The 26,496-nt window shown below is 44.3% G+C and overlaps 1 protein-coding gene across 2 annotated transcripts in view; it reads left to right on the top strand.

The window, feature by feature from the left end:
* The window catches only part of SOAT1 (sterol O-acyltransferase 1), a 30,519-nt gene extending 22,546 nt beyond the window's left edge, over window positions 1–7,973 (top strand). For both annotated transcript variants that reach the window (XM_075182309.1, XM_075182308.1), the window contains exons 11-16: window positions 1,128–1,257; window positions 1,368–1,465; window positions 2,152–2,250; window positions 2,416–2,551; window positions 4,229–4,374; window positions 4,569–7,973. In XM_075182309.1, coding sequence (XP_075038410.1) covers window positions 1,128–1,257; window positions 1,368–1,465; window positions 2,152–2,250; window positions 2,416–2,551; window positions 4,229–4,374; window positions 4,569–4,625 — 666 coding nt within the window. In that variant the 3' untranslated portion in view covers window positions 4,626–7,973. The remainder of the gene's footprint in view (window positions 1–1,127; window positions 1,258–1,367; window positions 1,466–2,151; window positions 2,251–2,415; window positions 2,552–4,228; window positions 4,375–4,568) is intronic.
* Window positions 7,974–26,496: the final 18,523 nt, after the last annotated feature.

The raw sequence follows: 26,496 nt of genomic DNA, 5'->3' as shown, positions 1-26,496 counted from the left end.
TTCAAACAATAGCTGCACACATCTACATCGTGCAATTTAGTTGTTTATTTAAAAAAAAAAAAGTCTTGTTTTCTACAGCTCTTGTAGTAGTCATTCATGTGTGATGTGAGCACAGATTGTGCAGCATACACATGTTCAGATTGTGCCTATTCTGCCAGTTGAGGAGAGAACAATGCTGCCAAAGTTTACATGCAGGAACAATAGTAAACTCCCTCCGCAACTGTATATTACAGCTAACTACCAAAATAAATAATACTTGGCTAAAATCTAATTGCACAATCACTTATTGCTAACTATTACTGGATGTGGTACATTTTTGGAGCAAACATGCCAAACTTGCTGTTATCGCCCCTTGTGTGGCCAGCTTTATTCAAATGTTCTGCAGGCTGAACTTCTTTTACTGTTCCTAATGTCTTTGGAGCATATGAGATTTCAGTTTTTTGTTTTTTATTTAACAAAAAAACTTTTGTTAATAAATACTTTAATGAAGTTTGTTGTCCTGTGCAGAATAAGTTGTGTTTTAGGTGCTACCGCTAATTTTTAGATAAAGAACTTGCAGCTCTCTATGCCTGGGGTGGTGGATCGAGGAAGTCCAAGTGTCCAATGATAGTGTGGCACATCCCCTGGTGTATCTTTAGATACACCTATAGCCAGACTTATGTCTTGCAGGTTCTCGATCCCTGGGGCAAAGATACGTGGTCCCAGAAAGCCGTGGCAGCCACAAGCTGCTTCCGTAATTCTACATGTATCTTCATTCCCTGGCATCCATGGCCCACTGGAACCAGTTGTGCTACATATCGAAATACCGTTTTGACTTTATTACCCCAACACCCCTGGCGACTCAGTGCTATCAGAACAGGGCTGGCTTTATGTAGTGGTTGGGAGGAGTGTAGGTTTTATAAAAAATAAAATGTTCTTTGATACATACAGCTCAAAATAATAATAGTGCAATTTTGAGGTACGTATTTTACATGTACGTTTGACCCGCAAATTGCACTCCTCTATAAGCGAGCAGCCTGGTGGTTTAAAATCTGTTCTGGGCCTATAAATGAGACTGATGACTCCACAAATACTGTTAAAGCAGAGCTGATGACCCTTATTCTTTTATCTGCTGTGTTGTGTTACAGGTGCTTGGCTGCCTCTTCTATGTCTACTACGTCTTCGTCCGGCTCTGTATCCCACTGTTCCACAACGTAAGCCAGGAAACATACAGCTTGCGAATTATGGTCCTGTGTGTTTTCAACTCCATCCTGCCAGGTACTTATTCCCCCTGTAGTGTTGTGTGTGTGTGTGTGTGTGTGTACTATGAAGATGGGTACTGAAGTGCTTTTGACCATATGTCACTGATCTGTGTCCTCTATAATCAGGTGTTCTGATTCTCTTCCTGGCCTTCTTCGCTTTTCTGCATTGTTGGCTGAATGCCTTTGCCGAGATGCTCCGCTTTGCTGACCGGATGTTCTACAAGGTAACAAGATGGATCTCCACCCCGTCTCCCATATAATAGCTTTGTCTCAACGGTTATAACCTATGGAAATAAGTAACTCTTTCAGACAATCTAGAGCAGATATAAGCATGTATCACACCCAGGAATACCAATTTTTTTTTTTATAGCAGCCCTGCAGAGAAAAAAAAAAAAATATATATATATATATATATATATATATATATATCTATCATTCAAACAGCATCATTAATGCATTGCAATGTTTAATTATCCGTTTTAAATTAGTTTTAAAACCTATGCATCCACCTTATTGCTAGCAGTTATAAATCAATTTAAATGTAATCTATACCTGTACATTGAAAAGTTACTTGTAGATCCATTTTAAATGGATCTAATCCTGGCAGAGGAGACCTTCAGATCTCCCCTACATCTATTTCGCTCCCCCTTCTCCTTTATTGAAATCGCAGCGTATTTCATGCTAATGCGGAAGTGTCAAGGTTTTTTTTTTTTAAGCTGAGCACAGGAGTCAATTTGTCTATATCTCTCACACATGTGATGCGCTCTATTGTGATTAAAATGCATTTCACTCCTGGAAAGATGTTTTTACAGAATTCACCATTTAGTTTATATTGTGCCTGGTTGAACAACCTGATTCTTTTATGTGAAATATTATGTTTTTCTAAATGCCTAATCGTCTGTATTGTCAGGATTGGTGGAATTCAACATCATTTGCCAACTATTACCGGACATGGAATGTGGTTGTACATGATTGGCTGTACTACTATGCCTACAGGGACTTCCTTTGGGTGAGACACCAAACCAGCTGTAGTTATGCTTGCATGTAAATTACGATCTGCACCTTTTTGTTTTGTTTATTCTTCTGCAGATTTTATGCGTAATAAACATCTGTGTTTTCTGTTCATAAAAAAATAACTGAATTAATAACTGGTTTTTATTTTTTTCCCCTCAAGTTCTTCGGCAGGCGGTTCAAAGCGGCCGCCATGTTGTCAGTGTTCATGGTCTCCGCTGTGGTACATGAGTATGCTCTGGGGATCTGCTTTGGATTCTTCTATCCAGTTCTTTTCATCCTTTTTATGGGCTTTGGCAGTAAGTATTACAACTTTAATCACAACATACCTTGAGACAAAGGAACAGAGGGAGATATCTAGCTGTCAGTAGAAGTGATGGATGCACCATGTAAGTAGCATACATTAACTACCTTGGTGCAACACTGCATTTATTTGCATACATAGATCTGTGATGTGTGCATGTAGAATTTTATAAAGTGGATTCAATGTTTACTGTAGTGTCAGTATCAACATTGATTTATGGTGTCAAAATAAATAAACAGCTAAGCATAAATTCTGGTGATGTTATTAACAAGCAAGGCCTGCTCAATGGTGGCAGATCCTTCAGAAAACATCATGATATAATGAAACTATAATACACAAGTGACATGAGAATGTATAAAATATAACCTTATATTTGGACAGTAGTGATGTCACAAGACTTATTTTCAACACGTTTTGTGCTGGGCTGTATAAGACACACTTACTTTCAAGGCCCTCTCCAACTCCACTGCTCCCTACATCTCCAACCTCATTTCCATCCACGCTCCATCCCGCCCTCTGCGTTCGGCTACTGACCGTCTCCTCACCTCCCCCCTGGTTACCTCCTCCCATGCTCGCATCCAAGACTTATCCCGCGCTGCCCCCCTCTACTGGAACCAGCTCCCCCGCTCCATCAGAACATCCCCAAACTTGTCCAGCTTCAAACGGGCCTTAAAAAACCACCTCTTCCTCAAAGCCTTCCAGTCCCCCCACCTAACCGACCTCCTACCGCCCTCCCTATCCTGCCCTCCTCCTGCCTCCCTCCTCTCCCTCTCTGCGTTCTCCCCCTTTCCTCCTTCTACCCTTGTCTCTGTCCGTCCTACCCTCCCCTTAGATTGTACGCTCCTTCGAGCAGGGCCTCCTCTCCTCCTGTTCTCCACCACCTTAACTCTGCTCTCCAGCTCCTTGTCTCCTCCGTGAGGTCCTCCTGCCCTTCTGCCCCTTTAGCTTCACCGCTGGGGGCTCTCACCTTTCATCTAGCTGTACTTTGAGCTTCGGAGTTACTGTGCTTTTTGTTAACTGTACCGTGCTGTCTCACCCTGTATCGTATTTCTGTCTGTCCCTGTACGGCGCTACGGATACCTAGTGGCGCCTTATAAATAAAATAAAAAATTAATAATAAAAAGACACCCACACTTGTACTGTGAACTGAACTGTGGCTTCTAATATCTTTTATATTAAACAGATTTCCTTTGTAAGAGAATAGCTGTCAATACAAAGGGTGGGTGCCATCAAGTGATAGCACTGTCAGATAATGTCATATACATGGCAGTTGTACATAGGTATTGCTGGAGTTGTTAAAAGTACAGAAGTCTCTGGGGATTGGGTAGAAAATATAGTTGCAGAGATGACACTTGCACTTCATAAAGCATAGCCAGTGCCAGTTGTATCTCGTATTAACTTGAGTCAGGGGAAATGCATGGTCTAGTCTGGAGAGACAAGTATGGGAGGAAGTAGAGGGTTTAATGTAATTTTATGTGTGTGTTTTGGCATCGCTGTCATTTTCAATTACACAAATAAATCACAGTACCAGTATTAAATAACAGGGGCTGTGATCCTTCTATTTCACTAGAGGATTAACATAATGAACCTCTTCAAATATGTCATGATGGTGTAAAGTGTCCCCTTTATTCCAGGACATGAGTTAAATTTCTTATACTTTTTTAAATTCCAGTGATCTTCAACTTCATTGTCCATGACCGACGGAAAGGACCCATTTGGAATGTGATCATGTGGACGTCTCTGTTTTTGGGTCAAGGTGTCATTCTCTGTCTTTACTCTCAAGAGTGGTACGCTCACAGTCACTGCAAGCTCAACAATGTGAGTATTGAACCAAATGGGAGGGTGAACTAGGAATGGGGTAGACGTATACTGGAGACATTTAATAAACGGTTATTTAAAAAGGGTGATCAAGGCATTTACATGTGTCTTTGTTTTTGTAAAAAAAAAAGTACTTCCATGCCACCAAATCTAGCAATGGGTAACAGCTGTTTAATGATTTGTTTCTTTTACAGCCCACGTTTCTGGATTACTTAAAGCCACGCTCTTGGACATGTCACCTTGAGGAGTAGAACCAGTGAGCTTGTGAAGACGGAACGACAACTGTCTACTGTGATATTGAATTGACCGATATCCTCAACTTCTTACTGAATGTTTTTGAACCAGCAATGGAAATGATCCGTCGTCCGTGACTACAGCTTCTGTAAAGGAATCCTCTTCCCTTCATTTTGTGTAGCAAGCCAACTCCCCATGTAGACCAATGCCAGTGTTGGATTTATGGCCAGAAAGACTTTCTCCTTTTTCGGTTGTCTCTTACATTCCATTTGCCTCTTACATGGATATGGTTTATAATGGAAGTTCTGCCTAATTCCTGGATCCTCATATTTTTCTTTATCATGGTGTAGATAGAAGAAAGACGCATTCTTGTACTATAGCGGTTGTACACATCCAGCAGGACCTTGACGTTTATAGGCAATACTCTGCAGACTGATGTACTAATGCCTTTTGCACATTATACCTTTATTGAATGTATTTCTATTTGAAGCCAGCATGGCATGAGTAGGACTGAGTAGTACCTACACCATGCCACATTTACCAGATACAGCAATGGAGACAAATGCTGCATTATATAGCAATAATGAGTTTAGCAACATCCTTGCACCATTCACCTAGATTACCAAAGACCTGTGCTCTTCAGTGCACTATAAAAACCAACAAAACCATAATAATTGTCTTTGTTTGCAAGAACATGACGGCATCTTTTTGTTTTGATTTTTTCTTTTTTTTTTCTTTTTAGGAAGCTTACGTTCAAGGCCAAGGTTTGAGAACTTTATGTTCCCTATTTGACAAAGGCCATGGCCTTTTAAGATGCTTAATTTGCATTGCTAGAATCTATTTTTGTACAAGATAATGAACTTAACTAAGCAAACATGTAAGAAAGATTTTTTTATTTAACCTATAATAAAGTAGTGTTCTGCATATCATCACTGATGACACTATAGATCAGTGGGAAGTGTTAAACGAGGTGACGTACAGGGTGGGAGATGGCGTTTGAGAGACATAGCTGTGCCCACAGCGATGCTCTCATGCTAACGTATTTTCTGTTGCTAGGCAGCACTGCCTACCCTCACGGTGGAAGATGGCACTGGGGAGGAAAGCCTAGTTTACCAACTACAATACTAGGCCCACTCCCCTTTTAGATCCACTCTTGTGCATACACGAAAGTGGGATTTTTTTTTTTTTTTTTTTCCTTAAATCATTAACTCTCCACTTTATTAGATCTACCTACAGCCCATGTCACTCTGCTGACTGGTTCTTTAAACAAGTTTTTCTGATGTTGGTTAGATACCACGCAGGCTTTGGCTAGTTCCCTTGTGTGTTTCTACCTTCCCATCATTAAGCAGATGTGATAAATCTGTGTATAAATGTAATGTATTTTAGGGATGTGTTTTATAATGGCTGTAAGTGAACTTGCATACTCAGTATTGCTAGGCTGCAGCATGTACATTTTGTGGGTAAGGAAATAGAATATAAGGTTATGAAAAAGATGAGGGACAATTATCTATAGTGATCTTTTATTTAATTTATTTAGGCCACTGAAAAAAAAATGGCACAACAATTGCACAAGGTTAGACCAAATGAAGGACTTTTATGTATTGGGGCAAGAGTCAGATTGTAGCAGTTTGACTACAAGACACATTGATGCAGATATGTTGCATAGGTCGCTAACATCAGTCACACCATACAGTATAAACTGTCTGGAAGGCCCATCAGTCCAAGTTGGCTATATCATCGACTGAGGCGGATTGAGTTGAGTTGATTGCAACAGTGCTCGTTCGGAAGTATAGCTGGTACTGTTCGCTCCCTTTGGTTCAGTCCTGTAATTGGATATGGATTTATAAGGCAGAAACTTTTGATTTACACTGTTTCTTTTATGTTGATGTATAGTGTTTATGTCGTGGCTTCAATGTGCCTGAAAAGTAGGCTTTTATGTAGATTCTGTGGTGGACAATACACAACATCTTAACTTAAATCTACAGTACTATGAATCCGGGGGGAAAAAAAGCAACAAAATGCCTGTGTGCCTTGGCCTTAAGACATAGCAGGTGTGATCTTTACAGTGTTACTCAAGAGAGATGTAGCAGTACATATCAGAGGCTGTTGGGGATATAAAGTAAGTGGCTCCCTGAAACAGTCTTCTCTAACTATAGCAGCCAGTTTGTTACCAGGTCATTCCACATTAGACTGCTCAGGCAGAAGTTTGAATATGGTCTTATACAGATCTGGTAAAGATGATGTGCAACCTTGAACGCGCCCATGTCTTTCCCACCACTGTCCCTGTCATTACCATCCATGTTAAGTTGTTTAGCAGTGCTCCTCACAGTGGACCTCACTTGCTAATCTCATGTCTGTGTGTGTATGACACCCTCGCCAAACCGCACTAGTTATTGCATTTTTCTTTTTGTGTTTTTGGAAATGGCTAGATAACCGATTTACAGATAATATATCCCATCCGTATATGTGTATCACTCACCCACCCACCTTCTAAGCTGAGCTTGAAAACTCTTGAGCAAAGAATTCTCTCTGACCCACCGTTTACTCAGGTTTCCGATCATTGACTTCTCATGTAGAAACAGGCAGAAAGGGGGCTGCAGCTCTAAATTGCTGTGTTTTTTTTTTTTTTTTTTTATTAAGCTGGTGAGGTTCATATAGTCCATTAGGGACCAAGCTGCTCTGTAATTTCATTGTGCTCAAGCAAGACTATTCTGAAGTTCTTCACTGGTAGTGACTCCTAAAGGATGGAAATTGAGACATAAACATATTTGACTACATTATAACTCTGCAAACCATGCCAGCCTCATCGCCAATGAGTAGCCGCATTGTGCCACCTGTATTCTGTCAAGTAAAATCTTACTCCTGCCTTTGTGTCTGTAATAATATTGGCGATCTGGCACTGCCAGCCAGTCTCTCCTTTTTTTTTATATTTTTTGTATTCCGTCCTCAAAAGAAGTAACATTTTTGGTAAAGTAGGTTTATCTATCTAAAGGTAATTGTCAGAATCATAGAATATTTACTGTAAAAGATGCTCAGTTTATGGGAAAATGTGTCGCATGCACTAGATTGCCAAATAAGTTCTAAAGTGTAGCCTGGCACACACACAAATGTTTACTCAAATCTGATTTCATATAAATTATTTTTACAATCAACATCAACAAGGAAACTGCTGTAAAACAATGCATATGAACTAGTAACTTTTTGTTTATTTGTGTAGCTCGCCCTCTGCTGGTCCATTACTGTAACTGCTGTTATCTGAGAACTATGTAACGAACTAAAAAAAAATGTTGCTGCAGATTGTTAACTTTTACATATTGTTGAAAAGGGACCTTTGCAAATAAATATTTGAATCTGTTTTCTACAAAGTATTGAATGGATTGTTTTATAGAGGAGATCTATTCTTGTGACTAGTATAAATCTATACTAGCTTTTTCTTATGGAAAACCATATACGATTTATTTAAGGGACAAATAGTAATCTCTGTTTGGATTACATGTTATCTTTAGGTTGGCTAAACTGACATTTTTCATTAAAGCTCTTTCAGTTCCATTCTATAGTTAAAACTTCACCCTAGCTCTGAGGTTAGATTATGTGGTTCATCTCCTAAAATACCAGGGATGGAAATATCTTTGTGTCATTGGTGGAAAGCTGGAGAAGTCCACATTACATTGACACCTCGAAGGATGTATGGCTCAGCATGTAACAAGACCAATAAAAACTTGCACAATGTACAAAATACTTTACAAGGGCAAATTTTCAAAACCATAGAGTTTAGAAAAGCCGTTCTAAAATCACTGTTAATTCTTCATTCTTTTCCCATCCGTACTTTGCAAAGAGATTTAATTGCCTACACACAAAATATTGTAGTGTATGTGGCCCACAACAACCCAATAGTGGCCCAATATCGGTGTGTGTTGTCCAAAATTACCATGGTTTCCACTGATGTACTCAAAATATAGAGGGTGATTAGCAAGGGGTGAAAATGCCATTGGATTATGGTTGCGATTTGCCAGTGCTTGCGGTTCTACCAACAGTCTGCAATACGACCAGAAGTGATCTGGAAGATCAGCTTGAGTGACCAGATTGCCTCAGATGTGGCCACGCATGTGCTAAATTAAATTATAATTCTGTCGCTCGAGTAGCAGGATTAGCCCATGTGTCCAAAGTCCATCTACCGGCTCAATATCCAGTCCAAGCATGGTAACAATAACCCCCTTGTGTCAGGATCGTTACTCATAATTCACCAGAGTGCTGCGAACTACTGAATCTTGAATACAGATCATTGTTTGCTTTCAAGAGAAAATCATTGTAGGGGAAAAGATAATTCCAACTGGAACTAAAGTCTGACAGATGTAATTTGCAAATATGCAGCAGCCTTCCAGAACATCTTAATAGTCTCTGTTCCTCTGTTAGGTGCGCACTGTATCTCACAGATTACGATATTTGACAGAAGTTAGTTCTGACCGCTACTGCTCATAAGGCAGTAGATTGTGGGGACAACAAAGTGTAGGGGATTCATTTAAAATGAAATGACTTGTACTGCCTTGTTAGCAAATCAAATGATAAAATTTAAAATGTTGTTTTCTGTGGTATAAAATAAAGTAATGCTGGTGGCGTGGCTTATCAGCCATAGTGACAGGACGTATTTCAGCTCAGCTTTGTCCTGGATTTATCTAAATCCTCCAATGGGCGGATTTGTGATATTCAGCACCCCAAACGGATAGACATCTGCTGGGGGAACCTAATGCTACAAACAGGAGTCCCTGTCACTTCCTTAAGCCTGGTTTGGCGACCCATGATCAAGCTGGGGCCTGTTCAACTTTGCAACCGGGGACTAGAGTGCTGCAGTGTCTGAGCCATCAGGGGCCCCTGAGCGGGTATCTGAGCGACCACCCCACCTGCTGTCGCCTGCACATTCTTCCCATCTGGGCACAATCACTGGAGGTAACCGGTGCTCTGGTCTCCTGTTAACAAGGCCGTATGACTTGCACTGCAACACCCGAGTGTGAAGTGCCCCTTTTATACAAAAAAAAGGACCATAGGCGACTTACCTAACCGTGTTTGCGCTGCAACCCCTCGGAGCGGCTCCCATCTACTCCTGCCCGGCTGGGCTTGCGGTTGCGCCGCCGACTCTGCTGGGTTGCCATTGCAGATCCTCTTCTGATGCGGCCAAACAGCACTACTCAGCTGACCACTGACAGCCTAAGTACTGAGAGATACTCAAGTGAGAGCACAAATAAGCGTGGAACACCTCAGCACCACAGCTAACAGGAGCTCTACAGCTGGTGGGGACCAGATCCTTGGTACCTGGGTTTGCCAATCCATGCGAAACTACTCCTTTACAGGTCAGTGTCTTGGGTTGTGCCCTGATCACCATCTGCTTGTTTGGAGGTGTCTGCTGATTTGGCAACAACGGAACATCTTTGTCCTATAGATTGTAAGCTTGCGAGCAGGGTTCTCTTACCTCTCTGTCTGTATTACCCAGTATTGTCTTATTAATGTTTGTTCCCAATTGTAAAGCGCTACGGAATTTGCTGGCGCTATATAAATAAATGATGATGATGATACTGGCTGTTACAAAATTCCACAGCTGAGGCAACACTGCCACCTGGTGGCCAAAAAGTAAAGTAAACCTGTAGCTGAGACTTCCAATTTCCACGCAAGTCTTTTGATCCACTGATCTAGACACCTGACACATATAGTGCCATATAGTAGATATTTGAAGACTAATAAGGTCCCGCCACTGTCACGGAAATTGGTGAATATTTAGTGAATCCCTTGTAGCTGCCAACTAGTGAGGCTCATTCAAGGGCATGGAGTCTAACGGTAGGTGGTGTTCATCAGTAACCCCCGCAAGAGGGTATGGAGTTTGCTGCACCTATTCTGCAGGTTGCGGTTCCCAGAAGGAGTAGTGGCAGAGCAATAGGCAGAGCCTGATATAGAGGAAGCGTAACAGTAGGTCAGAGAAATACTGATGGTATAAGCAGGAAGCCGATCTAATTGTAATGCTGAGCTGAGGTGAGTAGCAGAGCTGAATAGAGAAGAACGGTCAAATACATGGTTGGAAACTCTGGACATCACACGTGAATACTGGTACAGTGGTAGTACAATAGAGTGAAACTATAGCTGTTCAGTAGATGGTAACTCTGAGCAAAAGCAGGTGAATTACTGGTACAGCGGCAGTTCAAGTAGAAGCAATATCGGTGTGGAACTTAGCTGATCCGTAGATGGTAACTCGGCAGCAGCGGAGAGTTCCTGATAAAGCGGCAGTTCCAATAACGTAGTAGCGGAGTAGGACTTAACTGAACAGAGGATGGAAACACAGGACACAGCTGGGGAATACAGGTGCAGCGGTAGTTCTAGTGGACACAACGGAGAGAAGCTACAGCTGATCCAAGAGTAGTAATGCAAAGCAACAGCAGGTGAGTCAAACCGAAGGACGCCAAATCCTTAGTGAGAGTGAGTAACTCAAAGAACAGGCATCAGACAGCAGGAACTGGGAAGTTTAAATAGCGCTCCAAAGTGCCAGGACCAATGGGAACAGGTAGGAGGTCATAAGAGAGAGTGGTAGGTAACAAATGCACAGAACAGGAGACCAGATAGTGGCGGCTGAACCAGGACTGTAATTCAGGATACCGTGATCACCGCTTATAGGAGAGAGGTAACAATGCCGGTGCCCGTACGCGGGTTTGGCGTGTGACAGCCACACAACATATCCTTAAATTACTTGGATTCCCCTCCCATCGCAATACCTTGGCTGTTTATGGCGCTGGTCTGCCTAATTTATCTTGCTATGCTCTGTGATGTTCATTAGCCTGTCTTGCTAGTCCTTAAATCTTCAACAGCCGCTCCTCTTGTGTATGTTTACCTGTATAAGTTACCATGGCTCCCAAAAAAGTGATGTAATTCCACTACATGGATTCCACACCGTGTGGACCTCTGTCATATTTCCGTAGGACAAAGTGCATCACTTTCCTTCCCTTCTACTCGTCTTCTCCTCCTCTCTTCCCTATCCCACCACATTGTACGAAGATTACGTTCTCCATGGATTGAGCAGATATGTCACAAAAACCAAAGAAACCGCCTCAGACCACTCATTTTTCCTTCTGTGGCGCGAAAGGCAAACTTGCCTCCAAGAAATTTGACCAATCGGAGACCTCAGACTCTCCATCCTCGGCAGACCTGGGGCTTGATCCACAGTTACATGCGCTTATGACTAATCTACTTAAAGGGGTCAAAGCAATCTTCCATCAGGAACTCACCAAAGCGGTCAACGACTTCCAAGTCTGAAATTGTGTCCCTAGGCAATAGAACGGGCACCCTTGAATCCAAAACAGATGACCTCACTAGAGAAATGTCCCACCTTCACAACGAACTAGAGGCTATAAAAGAAAAACAGGAGGACTCCGAAAACCGCTCTCAACGGAATAATATTTGTGTCCAAAAGTTTCAGAAGACATTTTTTCGTCCGAGCTTCCAACATTTCTTAAAAATCTATTTGTCCATATTCCGGACCTCTCAGATGCGGATTGCCACATGGACTGAGCTCACAGAGCTCTTAGAGCTCGATTTTCCTCTGACTAGCCTCCACATGATATCATCGTTCCCCTCCACTATTTCTTTTAAAGGGTGCGGATCATCATGGCTACCAGAGATGGCTCTACCATTACCATTATCTTACGTGAACTGAACATACAATTGTTCCAGGATCTGGCGATCTCCACCATTTGGAAATGTAGAGACCTGCGACCAATCACTAGACTTCTTTGTCAACACAGCCTTAGACACCGTTGAGGCTTTCCCTTCCAATTGCAGGTATTCGCTGCTAATTCCTCACACTACTTAAAATATCTGGCTCAGGTCCAGGAATTGTTGGCTAAGTTGGACATCCTCCCTGCCACACCTTCTTCAATCTGGCTCTCCAAAGCCCCAACGCTCAACCCCACCAAGGGTGGGGTACATGTCCCCAACTCGAAGTAGAGCGGCAAGGACTTACCCGACTTGATAAGGTAGAAGGTGCCAATGACGATAGGATGGGAACAGCGAAGCTTTGAAAAGAGGCCTTTGCAGAATCTCGATGAATACAGAAGCCGACACACAAAGTCATGTGACTTTCTTGGACTGTACTAATATTAGGGGAGTTTAATGAGTAATGGAGGGAGTTTGAAAATGTACCAAGTAGAAGGGTTTCTGTAAAATGTTTTACATTGTGTGGCTCCCTGCATTACTCATTAAACCCCCCTAATGATAGTACCATCCGAGAAAGTCACATGACTTTTTGTGTGTCTGCTTCTGTATCGATTGCGATACTGCAAAGGCCTCTTTTCAAAGCTTCCTTGTTCCCATCCTATCGTCATTGGCACCTTCTACCTTATCAAGTCGGGTAAGGCCTTGTCGGTGTAGTGGTAGTCGCGTAAGTGACTACCACCGCCCACCAAACCCTGAATGGTCCAGGGTTTCCAGACGACGAGCTAGAGACGCCACCTCCCCATGACGCAATCGTGACTCTTCTTGAAAATATTTCCTCCACTACACTAGGGGAAGGGAGAGCTGTTTTTGTTTTTTGGGTCTCACACTTTACAATTGGATGCCCATGGTGTGTGTGGAAAACACACTATTAGATGAAGCCCCTGACTCTATTTGACTTTCTCTCTGTTTGTAGTTGCACTATTTTCAGTATATTTAGTTCTATCGCCTTTAGTTAAAAATTAATTTTCCCAAAATGTTGAAGTCTGTATACTGATGCACGTATTTGTTCTTACTTCCCATTTTTTTTTCTCTCACCTTGTGGAAATAACCTGCTATCCCATCCTACACTCTTCCCCCTCCCTTCCATATTCATTCCCCCTCACGCCCTCCCCCTATGCTTCATCTTTGAATATGTTACTGATATTTGTTACTCCTTATACTACCAAACTGTTACACATTGATCGAGGTAACTCATGTTGTTCACTCCATGTCGCTAATTCAGTGTTACAATATATTGACATTTGTATACTGTTCCAATATGCTATTTATTTATATTTGTTCTTGTCTCCTTCACCTAATGGCCCGCCTACCAGCCTCGTCTCCCGCCGTTTGATCCACGCACATTGGCCTGGCTCACACTCCCCGGTCTCTGGCACTGCTCTGGTACACGGGCCCCATCTCTGCTACCGACCAGACCTCTGCATAACCAGATCCTGATCGCTGGTCCGGACTGCTACAGTGACTATTTGCTGTGATCGGCCCTGCACTCCACCTCCCCGGTCTCTGGACTCTCCAACCTGGACTCTCCTACCTCACACCTGGTACCAGCTCTCTGAAGCCCTCATTTACTTCCTTTACTATTCTTTCATTTTGCATTTACTTGAAGTTCTTTAATCTTTTTACTTCATTTTAATTTTATCATTTTGTACTGTATTGTATTGTACTTTATTTTAATTTATTAGCACTGTACCTTTATTTGCTCTATTTCACTTCATCTGCACTTACATTAATTTTACTGCACTGTATTTTTTGCATTTCATATTGTCTTCGCCTCCGCCTTTGTTCTTGCACTGTACAATGCCGCCCCATACCTTTCCTATACCTATCCTCTCCCCCAGCCCCCTTCTCTTGCCCAACTCTCACTACCCCGCCTCTCACCCTCCTCCTCGCTCTACCACCCCTGACAATCTCATCCGCATCTCCCCTGCTCCCTCCCTTTCTCATGTGCCCTCTGGAACTCCAGGTCTGTTCGCAACAAACTATCCTCCGTCCATGACCTCTTAATTTCCAACTCTCTTAATCTCCTTGCCATCACTGAAACCTGGCTTACTTCTTCTGACACTGCCTTTCCTACTGCTCTCTCCTATGGGGGCCTCTCCTTCACCCACTCCACCAGGCCGGATGAGCGTCCGGGAGGAGGAGTGGGCCGCCTCCTCTTCCCTAACTGCACTTTTCGGGTAATTCCTACATTACCTTCCCTCTCAGTCTCCTCCTTCGAAGTTCACTCCATCCGTCTATTCTCCCCTATCCACCGTCCTCCGGGCCCCACGTCCCTCTTCCTTGACAACTTCGCTGCCTGGCTCCCCCATCACCTCGCCTCCGACCTCCCCTCCATCATACTTGGCGACTTCAATATCCCCATTGACAACCGTTCCGACCCCGTCACCATCAAACTTCTCTCCCTCTCTAGACCTCACCCAGTGGACCTCCTCCCCCACCCACTGTCTTGGTCGCTCCCTCGACCTTGTCTTCTCTCATCTCTGTGATCTCTCTGACTTCTCTAACTCTCCATTCCCACTCTCTGACCACTATCTCCTCTCCTTTACTCTGTTCTCCTCCCCTACTCCCCCCTCGCCTAAAACCGCCCTAACTAGGCGTAACCTTGATGCTATTGACCCTACCTCCTTCTCCTCCTCTCTTGAGACTCTCCTATCAACCCTCCCCTCCCTGGCCTGTCCTGACCGGGCATCCTCTCTCTACAACCTCTCCCTCTCCACTGCCCTGGATGCTGTCGCCGCCTCATTCCTCAACCCTGGCACTCCAAACTTACCCGCTTCCTCTGAAGGTGCTCTCGCACTGCTGAACACCTCTGGAGGAAATCTCGTTCCCTGGCTGACTTCCTTCATTATAAATTCATCCTCTCCTCTTTCTGCTCCACCCTCTGCCTCGCTAAACAATCCTTTTTCAAGTCCCTCATTTCTTCTCAGTCCTCCAACCCCCGCCGCCTCTTCGCCACCTTCAACTCCCTCCTCTCTCCCCCCCCTCCTGTCCCGCCCTCCCTCTCCGCTACTGACTTTGCCACCTTTTTCTCCTCCAAAATTGAGGCCATCAGACTAAACACCTTCTCCTCCCCCTCTCCCGCCACCCTCATCGCCTCACCTCCCTCCAACTCTGGAGCTCCTTTCGTCCCACAACTGGGGAAGAAGTTCGCTCCCTTATCCTTTCCTCTCCTCCCTCTACCTGTCCTCTTGATCCCATCCCCTCCCACCTCCTTCGCTCTCTTTCTCCCACTGTCTGCTCTTACCTCGCACACCTCTTCAACTTATCTCTCTCCTCCGGTGTAGTCCCCTCCTCCTTTAAACACGCTCTTATCTCCCCTATCCTTAAAAAACCCAATCTCGACCCCACCTCTCTCGCTAATTATCGCCCTATCTCACTCCTCCCCTATGTCTCCAAATCCCGCTCTGTTCTTGGTCCTCTACTCTTTCGCTCTACACTTCCTCCCTTGGTGCTCTCATCTCCTCCTTCGGTCTTCAGTATCACCTGTATGCTGACGACATTCAACTCTATATCTCTTCTCCTGACCTTTCTTCCACCGTCCTCTCTCGCGTGTCTGACTGCCTCACCGCCATCTCCTCCTGGATGTCCGCGCGTTTTCTCAAAATCAATATCTCTAAAACGGAACTCATTGTCTTTCCTCCGTCCAGACTCCCTTCCCACCACGACCTCTCTATTGTCGTCAACACCACCATCTCCTCTGTCACCCAACTTCGCTGCCTGGGGGTCACCCTTGACTCCTATCTCTCTTTCGCCCCCCACATTCATTCACTTGCCCAAGCCTGTCGCTTCCAACTACACATTGCCCGCATCCGTCCCTTTCTCTCTCAGGATGCCACCAAGACCATCATACACGCACTCATCATCTCCCGCCTGGATTACTGCAACCTCCTCCTCACCGGCCTCCCCCACTCCCATCTCTCCCCCCTCTGCTCTGTACTCAACGCGGCCGCTAGACTCATCTTCCTCTCACGCCGCTCCTCATCTGCCTCCCCTATGTCTCGCCTTGCACTGGCTTCCCTTCCCCTACAGAATCCTTTTCAAACTCCTCACCACCACTTACAAGGCTCTCTCCCACTCTACTACCCCCTATATTTCTAACCTCCTCTCCATTCACACTCCTGCTCGCTCCCTGCGCTCAGCCAATGATCGCCACCTCTTATCACCTTTTCCCACTCCAGAATCCAAGACTTTTCCCGTGCAGCCCCCCTTCACTAGAATGACCTACCTCGTTCCATCCGCCTCTCTCCTACTCTGTGCTCCTTCAAACGTGCACTGAAAACCCACCTCTTCCTTAAAGCCTACCAACCATCCGTATAACCCCTTCACCTCCTCCACTCGCTCTCTCCCTTGCCTCATCTGGCTCCCTTTGTGCCTGTTCTGTTTTCCCTCCCTTAGGGTGTAAGCTCAAATGAGCAGGGCCCTCTTCCCTCCTGTCTCCCTACCTGTTCTTCTGCTCCATGTTTATTGCTTTAACCTGCTTGGAGTTTCTGAAATTCGTGGTATTTTTGTTTATTGTTTTGTACTGTTTCACCCTGTATAGTGTACTGTTTGTATGGTGTACGGCGCTGCGGAAATCTTGTGGCGCCTAACAAATAAAGGATAATAATAATAATGGAGACAATGTGCTCTCTCGCCCCCCCCCACCCTTCCTATTCTTTTCCTATTTCCTCCTCCCTCGTTTCCCCCTCCGTTCTCCTTCCCTCTCAGCTCCTCCTTCCCTACCTGCTCCATTTTTAACATGTCACTTATACTTGCTACTCATTATATTACCAAATTGTTGCACATAGTCCATGGTAACCTATGCTGCTCATTTTATGTTTATAATACTGGCCCCCGGTCCTGACTCCTCCAAGTTAGATTCCAGGCCTATCCCTTCGCACCCTCTTAGTTTGCAGTTTCACAATGAATATTCTCTCTGTTGCACATCTGAACTCCTGGGTTCCTATGTTTAAGGGGTCTCACCCATTTGGGCTTCCTTCTCACCTTTTCCCTCTCTCTCTCTCGAATGTGGCTATCTTTCTTTCTCTCCCTATTCCCCCCCCCCTACTATTGGAAGAATTAACCACTTTTGTTTTCGTCCCACTGCACTCACTCTGCTTCTTGAGACCGATTACATCACATTCATATGGCATTGAAACTTGTTTCCATTAATGTAAATGGGCTGTAGTCCTGGGAGCCTGCAGGAGAGAAAAGGCGGACATCGTCTTCTTACAATAAAACCACCTTACCAGTACTCACACCCAGCTTCAAGGTAAACAGTTCTCAGTCTTTTTTCGCCTCAAGGGACTAAAAAAACTGGGGGTAGCGATACTTATTCATAGCAAAGTCCCTTTCTCTCATTCTTCCACATATATGGACCCGAAAGGCCGCTTCCTACTGGTATCTGGCACTCTCCGCTCCATCCCAATCACTCTGGTATTTGTTTATGCCCCGAACCAAAGACAAGGTCCTTTTTTTCAATACTTTATTTAGACACATTGAGAAACTGCCACAGGGACACCTTGTCACGGTTGGCTTGTGGGAAATTGATCCCTATGCTCTGCTGGACATGGCTTAGCCCACCCACAGGCGCGGAGTCTAACAGGCAGGTGGTTTTTACCAGGAACCCCCGCAAGGAGGTATGGATTTAGCGGCACCAAACCTGCAGGTCGCGGTCCTGTGAGTGGATGAACAGCAGAACGGTGTGGAGGAGCCAGGTAACACGGGTAGAGACAAATGAGGCACAAGGAGAATAGATGTCCTGTGGTACAACGAAGAAAAGCAGAGGGTGTCACAGTGGTGTATCCAATGGTGATTGATAGAGATACTGGAACAGCGGAAGTACAGCACTGGAGTATGCTGAGCACACACGGGAAAGCAGAGGTAGCTGAGGGAGAACAGCCAATGCGTCACCAAGGCAGTTGCGGCTCACAGTGATAGCGGTTAGAGAACTGAAGCTGTCGCAATGAAGTACATCAGAGATGGTATAGAAGTACTAGAGCAGCAATAGTTCAACACAGCAGGAGACTGAGAGCAAACTGAAGTAACGGAGGTAACCCGTAGTAACAGCTGATGAGTCACAGGTGTAGTAGCAGCTCTGAGTGGTAGCGATTAGAGAACTGAAGCTGTCGCGATGAAGTACACTGGAGATGGTAGTAGCAGTGCTGGAGCAGCGATAGCTCAACACAGTAGGAGACTGAGAGCAGACTGGAACACAGGCAAACCACAAGGAGAACAGGAACCAGAACCACAGGCTACAGGAAGTGAGCTTGAAGAACAGGCATCAGACAGGTGAATCCAAGAGGTTTAAATAGTGCTCCAGAAGTGCTTAGCCAATGAAAAAAAGGGAGGAGGTCCTGCAGTGCAATAGGCTTGCACCTGCACAGATCTGAATATAGCTGAATGAATGAATTATTATTATTAATTTTTTATTTATAAGGCGCCACAAAGTATCCGTAGTGCCGTACAAGGACAAACAATGGCACAGTGCAAGGTGAAACAGCACAGTACAAGTAACAGTAAGCACTATAACTCTGGGGCTCAGGCTCCGCTAACGAGAGGCAGGGGAAAAATCAATACAGGCAGGTAACTTAGGCCCAAGAGGGTGGGCACAGATGACAGGTTAAGAGCCACTGAGGGGAGCGGAGAGAACCGAGAGGAGACAGAGGGGAGAAGGACCAAGAGGAGGAGAGCTGAGTAGCTGGAGAGCGCAGTTAAAAGTGATCGAAACAGGAGGTAGGAGAGCCCTGCTCAAAGGAGCGTACAATCTAAAGGGTGGGGAAGATAGACAGACACAAGGATGAAACGGAGAGACGGGAGAAACGGAGACGGAGTCGAGGAAGCGGGAGAAGGGAAGAAGGGATGAGAGAGAGAGGTAGCCGACCGGTGGGAGGTTAGGCATGAGACTGGAAGGCTTTTAAGAAAAGGTGGGCTCTTAATGTTCGTTTGAAAAAGGACAGATTAGGGGAAGTTCTGATGGAGCAGGGGAGCAGCGCGGGAAAAGTCTTGGATACGTGCGTGAGAAGAGGTAATCAGAGGGGAAGAGAGGCGACGATCGCAGAGGGAGGGATGGAGTATGAATAGAGATAAGGTTAGAGATGTAGGGAGCAGTGGAGTTGGCAAGGGCCTTGTAAGTCAGAGTAAGGAGCTTGAAAAGGATTCTGTAGGGGAAGGGGAGCCAGTGAAGGGCTTGGTAGAGTGGGGAGACAGAGGTGGAACGGCGAAAGAGGAAAATAAGCCTAGCAGCCGAGTTAAGTACAGATCGAAGAGGAGCGAGATGAGAGAGGGGGAGGCCGATAAGGAGAAGGTTGCAGTAGTCCAAGAGGGAGATAATCAGAGCGTGGACAAGAGATTTGGTGGCATCCTGGGAGAGGAAGGGCCGAATGCGGGCAATGTTGCGAAGCTGGAAGCGGCAGGATTTGGCGAGAGAGTGAATGTGAGGGGCAAAGGAGAGAGAGGAGTCGAGGATGACACCTAGGCAGTGGAGTTGGGGAACAGGGGAGATGGAGGAGTTGGCAACAGTGATAGAGCGGTCAGAGGGGAAGGAGGTACGAGAGGGAGGAAAGACAATGAGTTCAGTTAAAGCAAGATTGAGTTTAAGAAATCTAGAGGCCATCCAGGAGGAGATGGCGGAGAGGCATGCGGATACTCTGGAGAAAAGGGAGGGAGAGAGATCAGGAGAAGAAAGGTAGAGTTGAGTGTCATCAGCATAAAGGTGGTACTTGAGGCCGAAGGTGCTGATGAGTTCACCCAGAGAAGAGGTGTATAGTGAAAATAGTAGGGGTCCAAGGACAGAGCCCTGGGGGACCCCGACTGGAAGGGTGGAAGAGGGGGAGAGAGACCCCTCCTATCTCTACCCATCTACAAATCGGAGCGATTAGATTATTAGGTTAGTGTAAATATCCAGGATGTTGCTGAGATGTACTGCAAATTTAACGGCTGTCACCGGCCACTTTCCCCCATGGTGGAATTAGGCAGCCATTTCAATAAATTGTGAACATCAGCTCACAAAGATTGTGTATATCTTGGGTCAAAACATTGTGCACAATAATAAGATATGGAGAGGATAAGAAAGATATCTTGGCATGCAATTTCCTTAACAGCCACAAGATGGCGGTGTAGCTGTTAAAAATGGTGAGATTTGCAATAGAGAGCTATAGAAGCTCAAACTGTGGACACACGTTACAGCAGTCTGTGTTAATTAATTTGATGAAGCAGCCAAAAGATGAAATACCACACTGAAGTAGGAGATATGCACATGTACATCTGAATAGCAGTTTGCAAATAGCCATATAAGCTAATAGCACTTCAGACACAGTATAAGTGCTTAGATCAGAATTCTTGATCTCCTCTCCTCCTCTCTGCCGATCACGGGTCCCAGTAAATGTGAACTCAATATGGGGATTTATGTTTGCAGTACTCTGCTAGCATTGTTAGAGGAATTAGGTATCTGGGTTCCTCAGGTCACACACACCCTGTTGTCAGTGCTGGTATATTATCCGCGGCCAGCAGTGTAAAAGGCTTGCAGCTAATATCAGGAGGTCTGCAGCTCTGGTGCTGATTAACTACTGCAGGGCATACTTGCCAACATTTTTTTTTTTTTTCCGGGAGATGCCGGCTGGGACGTGGGCGTGCAGGGGGCGGGGCTGCGAAATCGCGTCATTTTGGCCCCGCCCCCGTGACGGAATGACGCAAATCGCGTCATTTTACAGTGGGGGCGGGGCTAAACGCCGCGATTCCGGGTGAATCGCGGCGTTTAAACTAAATTTTTTCCCCTTCCTATCAGGGAGATTGCCACACTCGTCCGGGAGACTCTCGCAAAATGCGGGAGTCTCCCGGACAATCCGGTAGAGTTGGCAAGTATGCTGCAGGGTATATGTAAGGTACAAAGGACCACTCCGTAGAAGAGATCTCCGTGTTTGCCACAGGAGGTATAAATGGCTGAATTCCGACAGAGATGTTTGCTGTGCAAGTGTGATAGCTTTTGGGATAGGTTATCGGAAAATTCTGAGTGGGAAACGATGAATTCAGGGTCTCAAGATGGCGCTCAGAAACTAGGTCCCAGGTCTGAAGTGGCGGGAAATAATATCTAGAGAAGTTGGAGCCGGAGATCTCTAATTAAAACACAGACCTTACGAGTCTCCAGAATTACAGGTGCTATTAAAGAAGCTCCAACAGTTATTGTAAAACAGGTGTGAGGCTTTCACAGCTTAGCACACAGTCCCAAGGTTGCTTCCTCTTCAGGGGAGCGTCCGATGCAGGCAAAAGGTACTCACTTGTGTGGTGAGTTGCAGCTGTTATTAGATAGATTGCAGGGTGTCGGGTAAGAACTGGAGACAAAATATCCGAGTGGACACTAATTACAGCTGTCGGAGTACTGTAAGCATCGACCGCGGCTAGGTCAGGCAGAGAGCACCTGGTCAGATTAACAACCGCGGGCAAAGGTATCCGGATTGGAAACTGGCTGCAAAACTAACAGATTAAACCTCTGTGGTCTAGAGAGCCTCTGGAGCTGGAGACAGGGTCTAAAAATATTCAGAACAGTAAGTATATAGAATTTTATATAGTAATATAACGTAGCTCTGTCCTTCTGCGTCCTATCACAATGGCTGCTAAGCCACGCACCTCGAATTTGTGGGTTTTTGTTTGTCCAAAATTGTGAGTGAGCCCACTCCCTTGTCTGAGATGCAACCCCACACATGAAAGGTCTCGGTGTGCTTTACTGTTGGCATGACACAGGACTGATGGCAGCAATCACCTTTCCTTCTCCGGACAAGCGTTTTTTCAGATGCCCCAAACAATCTGAAAGGGGATTCATCATAGAAAATTATTTTACCTCGGTCCTCAGCAGTCCAATCCCTGTACCTTTTGCAGAATATCAGTCTGTCCCTGATGTATTTCCTGGAGAGAAGAGGCTTCTCTGCTGACTTTCTTGACACCAGGCCATGCTCCAAAATTCTATCCCTCACTGTGCGTGCAGATGCATTCAGACCTGCCTGCGCCATTCCTGATCAAGCTCTGCACTGATGGGAGTGGACTCTAAGAGCACAGCCATGAATAAAGAATGATGCCAAAACATCCTCCAAGAGCAACTTCTCCCAATCAGTCAAGAAGAGTTTGGTGATGAACAACGCATTTTCCAGCATGATGGAGCACCTTGCCATAAGGCAAAAGTGATAACTAAGTGGCTCGGGGATCAAAACATTGAAATTTTGGGTCCATGGCCAGGAAACTCCCCAGACCTTAATCCCATTGAGAACTTGTGGTCAATCCTCAAGAGGCAGGTGGACAAACAAAAATTCTGACAAACTCCAAGCATTGATTAGTCAAGAATGGGCCGCCATCAGTCAGTATGTGGCCCAGAAGTTGATTGACAGCATGCCAGGGCGAATTGAAAAGGTCTTCAAAAAGAAGGGTCAACACTGCAAAGATTTACTCTTTGCATAAACTTAATGTAAATGTCAATGAAAGCCTTTGACACTTATGAAATGCTTGTCATTTTACTTCAGTATACCATAGCATAAAGGTCTAAAAGCACTGAAGCAACAAAGTTTGTGAAAAACAATATTTGTGTCATTTTCAAAACTTTTGGCCGTGTGTGTGTGTGTGTGTGTGTGTGTGTGTATATATATATATATATATATATATATATATATATATATATAATTGTATAGTGACAGAAGCTCTGGGCAAGAGGTAAATGGCAGGCACATATGTCCCAGGTTCCTGTCGTTTGTATTTTAAACACCAGGGAGATTGTTTGTTTTTGAGCGAAAGCTTCTCATTTGGTTTCTCAACTTCAGGAATAGCTGGTAATAGGTCCCTGGTGTTTTGTATGGAGAGAGTAGGGTGGGCTCCAAACAAAAGGCTCAGTCTGGGCCTTTGGCTCTGCAGACTCCCAGCAGAGTAATCAGGACACACACCTGTGTGGGGCTTATTATAAAAGGCTCCAGCCCTGATCTCTCACTCTCTCACTGTACTGAGTATACTACACTGTGTTAACTAGCAGCCAGACAGCTAGGATTTTGTTTATGTTGTGTTATGTGTTGCAAGCTGGTGAATAAAACTAGCTGAGGCTATTAACCTGAACCGTTGGACTTATGTGAGTTCTCTGGCTGAAGTGCAACCGTCCACCCCAGAGGACAGGGACCCAGATACAATTTTACTACAATATCTATATGTGTGTATGTGTGTGTGTGTGTGTGTGTGTGTGTATGTGTATATATATATATATATATATATATATATATATATATATATATAATGTTAACCCGTGCATGATACTCATGCATTCTAGTCAAATCAAGCTACTTAAGGTGTTAAAAAGGTTCTTGTCATGCATTTGGGCCATAGCCCAGGCCTCCTCAGGGGAAGAGCGTTACTTGCCGACGTAAGCGCCCTTTTTTAACGTGGTTTTGTCCACATGTCACCACCTCATCATTCTTCTCCATCACCTCATCCTTCATTTTCATCGCCACATCTATCCAGATGTCTATCCAGACACAGGGATCTCTCTCAGCGGTCCTGAGTATCACACTCCTCTCACTCTGTCAGCCCCACCAACCACTCCCCACTGTCACCCCCGGCAACCACCAACCACTCCCAACTGTCACTTCTCCTTCAAGAAATATATGTATATTTTTTAAATCCTTATAAAAACTTTTAACAATTAACAAATTAAATTACCAAATTAAAAACATCTTGGTATACCAAATTTCAGCCCTTTCTGAATTTTTTTCCCACACACACTAAGAATTTAGTAGGTCAGTGTATAACTCCGCCCAGCAGGTGGCGCTGCAGCTTGGTTTTATTTTTTCCACACACACACAGAGTAAGGCAGTGTAAGGCAACATGGATAAATGGTTTGCGTGGCACCTGGGCAAGATAACATAAAGATGTGAAGGATAAACAGTATATATGGAGTTTGAATGGAATTGTCAAATGCCAGAAGGGCCGATGACCAGATGGGCACAGACTAACACACACCACTAGACATTTATATTATAGATATTAGTATAAATTCAGCTTTCTTGATGAAAGATTTTGTTTAAATCATACCATCTTCTACATATATCTCTAGGTATAAAAAAATGTAACCTTTTCCTTGCTAATGTTGGCTGTGGAACTAAACTTTTTCAAGATTCTCTCTGGCACCTCTCCAGATATACAAAATATCAATAGTGTCACCCAACTATATTTTCCACAAAGGGCTTATTGTTCCAGACTGTTGTGCTCTCCCACTGTGCCATAAATAGTTTAATCTAAATGGGGTCGGATTTCGTCCCCATCACCGCCCTCCTCAGCTCAATATGAGTACAGTCAATGGCTCCCGCGACATTACATTTCCCTGAGACCCTATAAAATTCTAACTTAATGGCTTAAAAAATGTTGGCTGTGTAATCCCTAAAACTTTTGAGCTCACAGACTGGAAAGAGTCTGTGGGCATAAATTGTAGAGCACGGTAATGGATCTTTCAAAAAAATTTCCAAACTCCACTATCTTTCCCCAACGACAATTGTATGGTGTTTTGGGGCGGATGTTATAGGATTTCTTAATGCTAATAAACCACAGGTGTGCACCTGCCAGAAGCACCTTCATTGTTCGGTGTGTTTTGCTGTGTATTTCCCAGTGATTTTCTAAACCCCAGCTTCAAATTTCCAGCAGCTTATATTCAGACTATGTCAAAAATCGGGATGGGGATTTACGGCGTGGCACGTTTGAAAATCCCAGCTTTCTAGGTTTCTTTAAAGCGAGTTAGCCTTAAATAAATCAAGCGGTTTGCAACTGGACCAAAAAGTCACCGAAAACCGGCCAGTTGCTCAAATCACTCCTCCATAAATTCCCCCCCCCTTAGAGTTTGATTTATAGACAATCATTGAATATTTTTATGAATGTGTTTTTTCAGAATATATCCTAGGACATATTTTGATATTATTCAGTATAATGTAGTAGTGTATTAAAGAAGCTTTCTGTTTTTCTCTCAACACCTCCTTGAATTCAAAGAGTTACACTATGCCTCACCCTTTTGTACTACTTGCTTTGACATTAATTTTTCGCAAATAATACATATGTGGAACCCATGTTGGTTTTCACACAACCTTTATTGCATTAGCGCTTTGAAAATAATATTTGTACTTTTTGCAATTGGTCATAAACCACTTTTCCCGTGGCCTTCTCTTGACTCTTTATAATAATCTCCCCATTTCGGCCAGTGAAAAAACCTTATATCCATTGGGATGTCTAGATTTCGGTGAAACCTTGGACTCTGAGGAGTGGTTTGAGAGGGAGTTACAAAATCTTCCATTATTGTCCATATATAAGCGAATGCTTCTAAATTGAAAAATGTATTATCAATGGTATTTGAGAAATAATATGATATTTGACATTTTCCTTTGCATACAAAATAATTTACAAGAGAGGTGGATTCTTTCTACCTCCCACTATACTAGCATTTGTCTCTGTGAGGCAAGCACATTTACATTTCAAAACAATGGCTTTCAATCATCAGCCCCTCCCACAGTAGTTCCTGTAATTAACTTTAGTTGACATAGAGAAAGACACATCTGTTTTTGGAGACTCCATGGATAAACAGGTATTTATGAAATTTATATATAGAAGTTGCAGTGTAAGGCAACATGGATAAATGGTTTGCGTGGCACCTGGGCAAGATAACATAAAGATGTGAAGGATAAACAGTATATATGGAGTTTGAATGGAATTGTCAAATGCCAGAAGGGCCGATGACCAGATGGCCCGGTCCGCAACATGCCCGCCGAGCAGCAGCACTCTGCACGCTGCTCGGCGGATGGAGAGTCAGTGACTGCCGATTATGTCAGTAATCACATGGGACTGCACCACGTGACAGGTGCCGTCCCATGTGATTACTGGCATAGGCGGCAGTCACTGACTCTCCATCCGCCGAGCAGCGCGCAGGAAGGATGCAACAAGGTAAGTGTCTGTCTACAGTGTGTGTGTGATTGGATGCATCTTATAGATCAGCTTTTATTGACTGCAACATAACCTAGCATCTTACAGAGTACAGGGCAACAACAACAGATCATTGCCTTTTCCTCAATGGGTAATACATACTTATTATTTAAAACATTGAGAACAATGCAATGACACAGAAAATTGTCTCAAGTGTGTTTGATAAAAATAGAT

This window comes from Mixophyes fleayi, chromosome 8 (assembly GCF_038048845.1).
Source record: "Mixophyes fleayi isolate aMixFle1 chromosome 8, aMixFle1.hap1, whole genome shotgun sequence".
NCBI lineage: Eukaryota > Metazoa > Chordata > Amphibia > Anura > Limnodynastidae > Mixophyes > Mixophyes fleayi.
The sequence above is the reverse complement of the archived record's forward strand: the minus strand, read 5'-3'. Positions and strand labels throughout refer to the sequence as shown.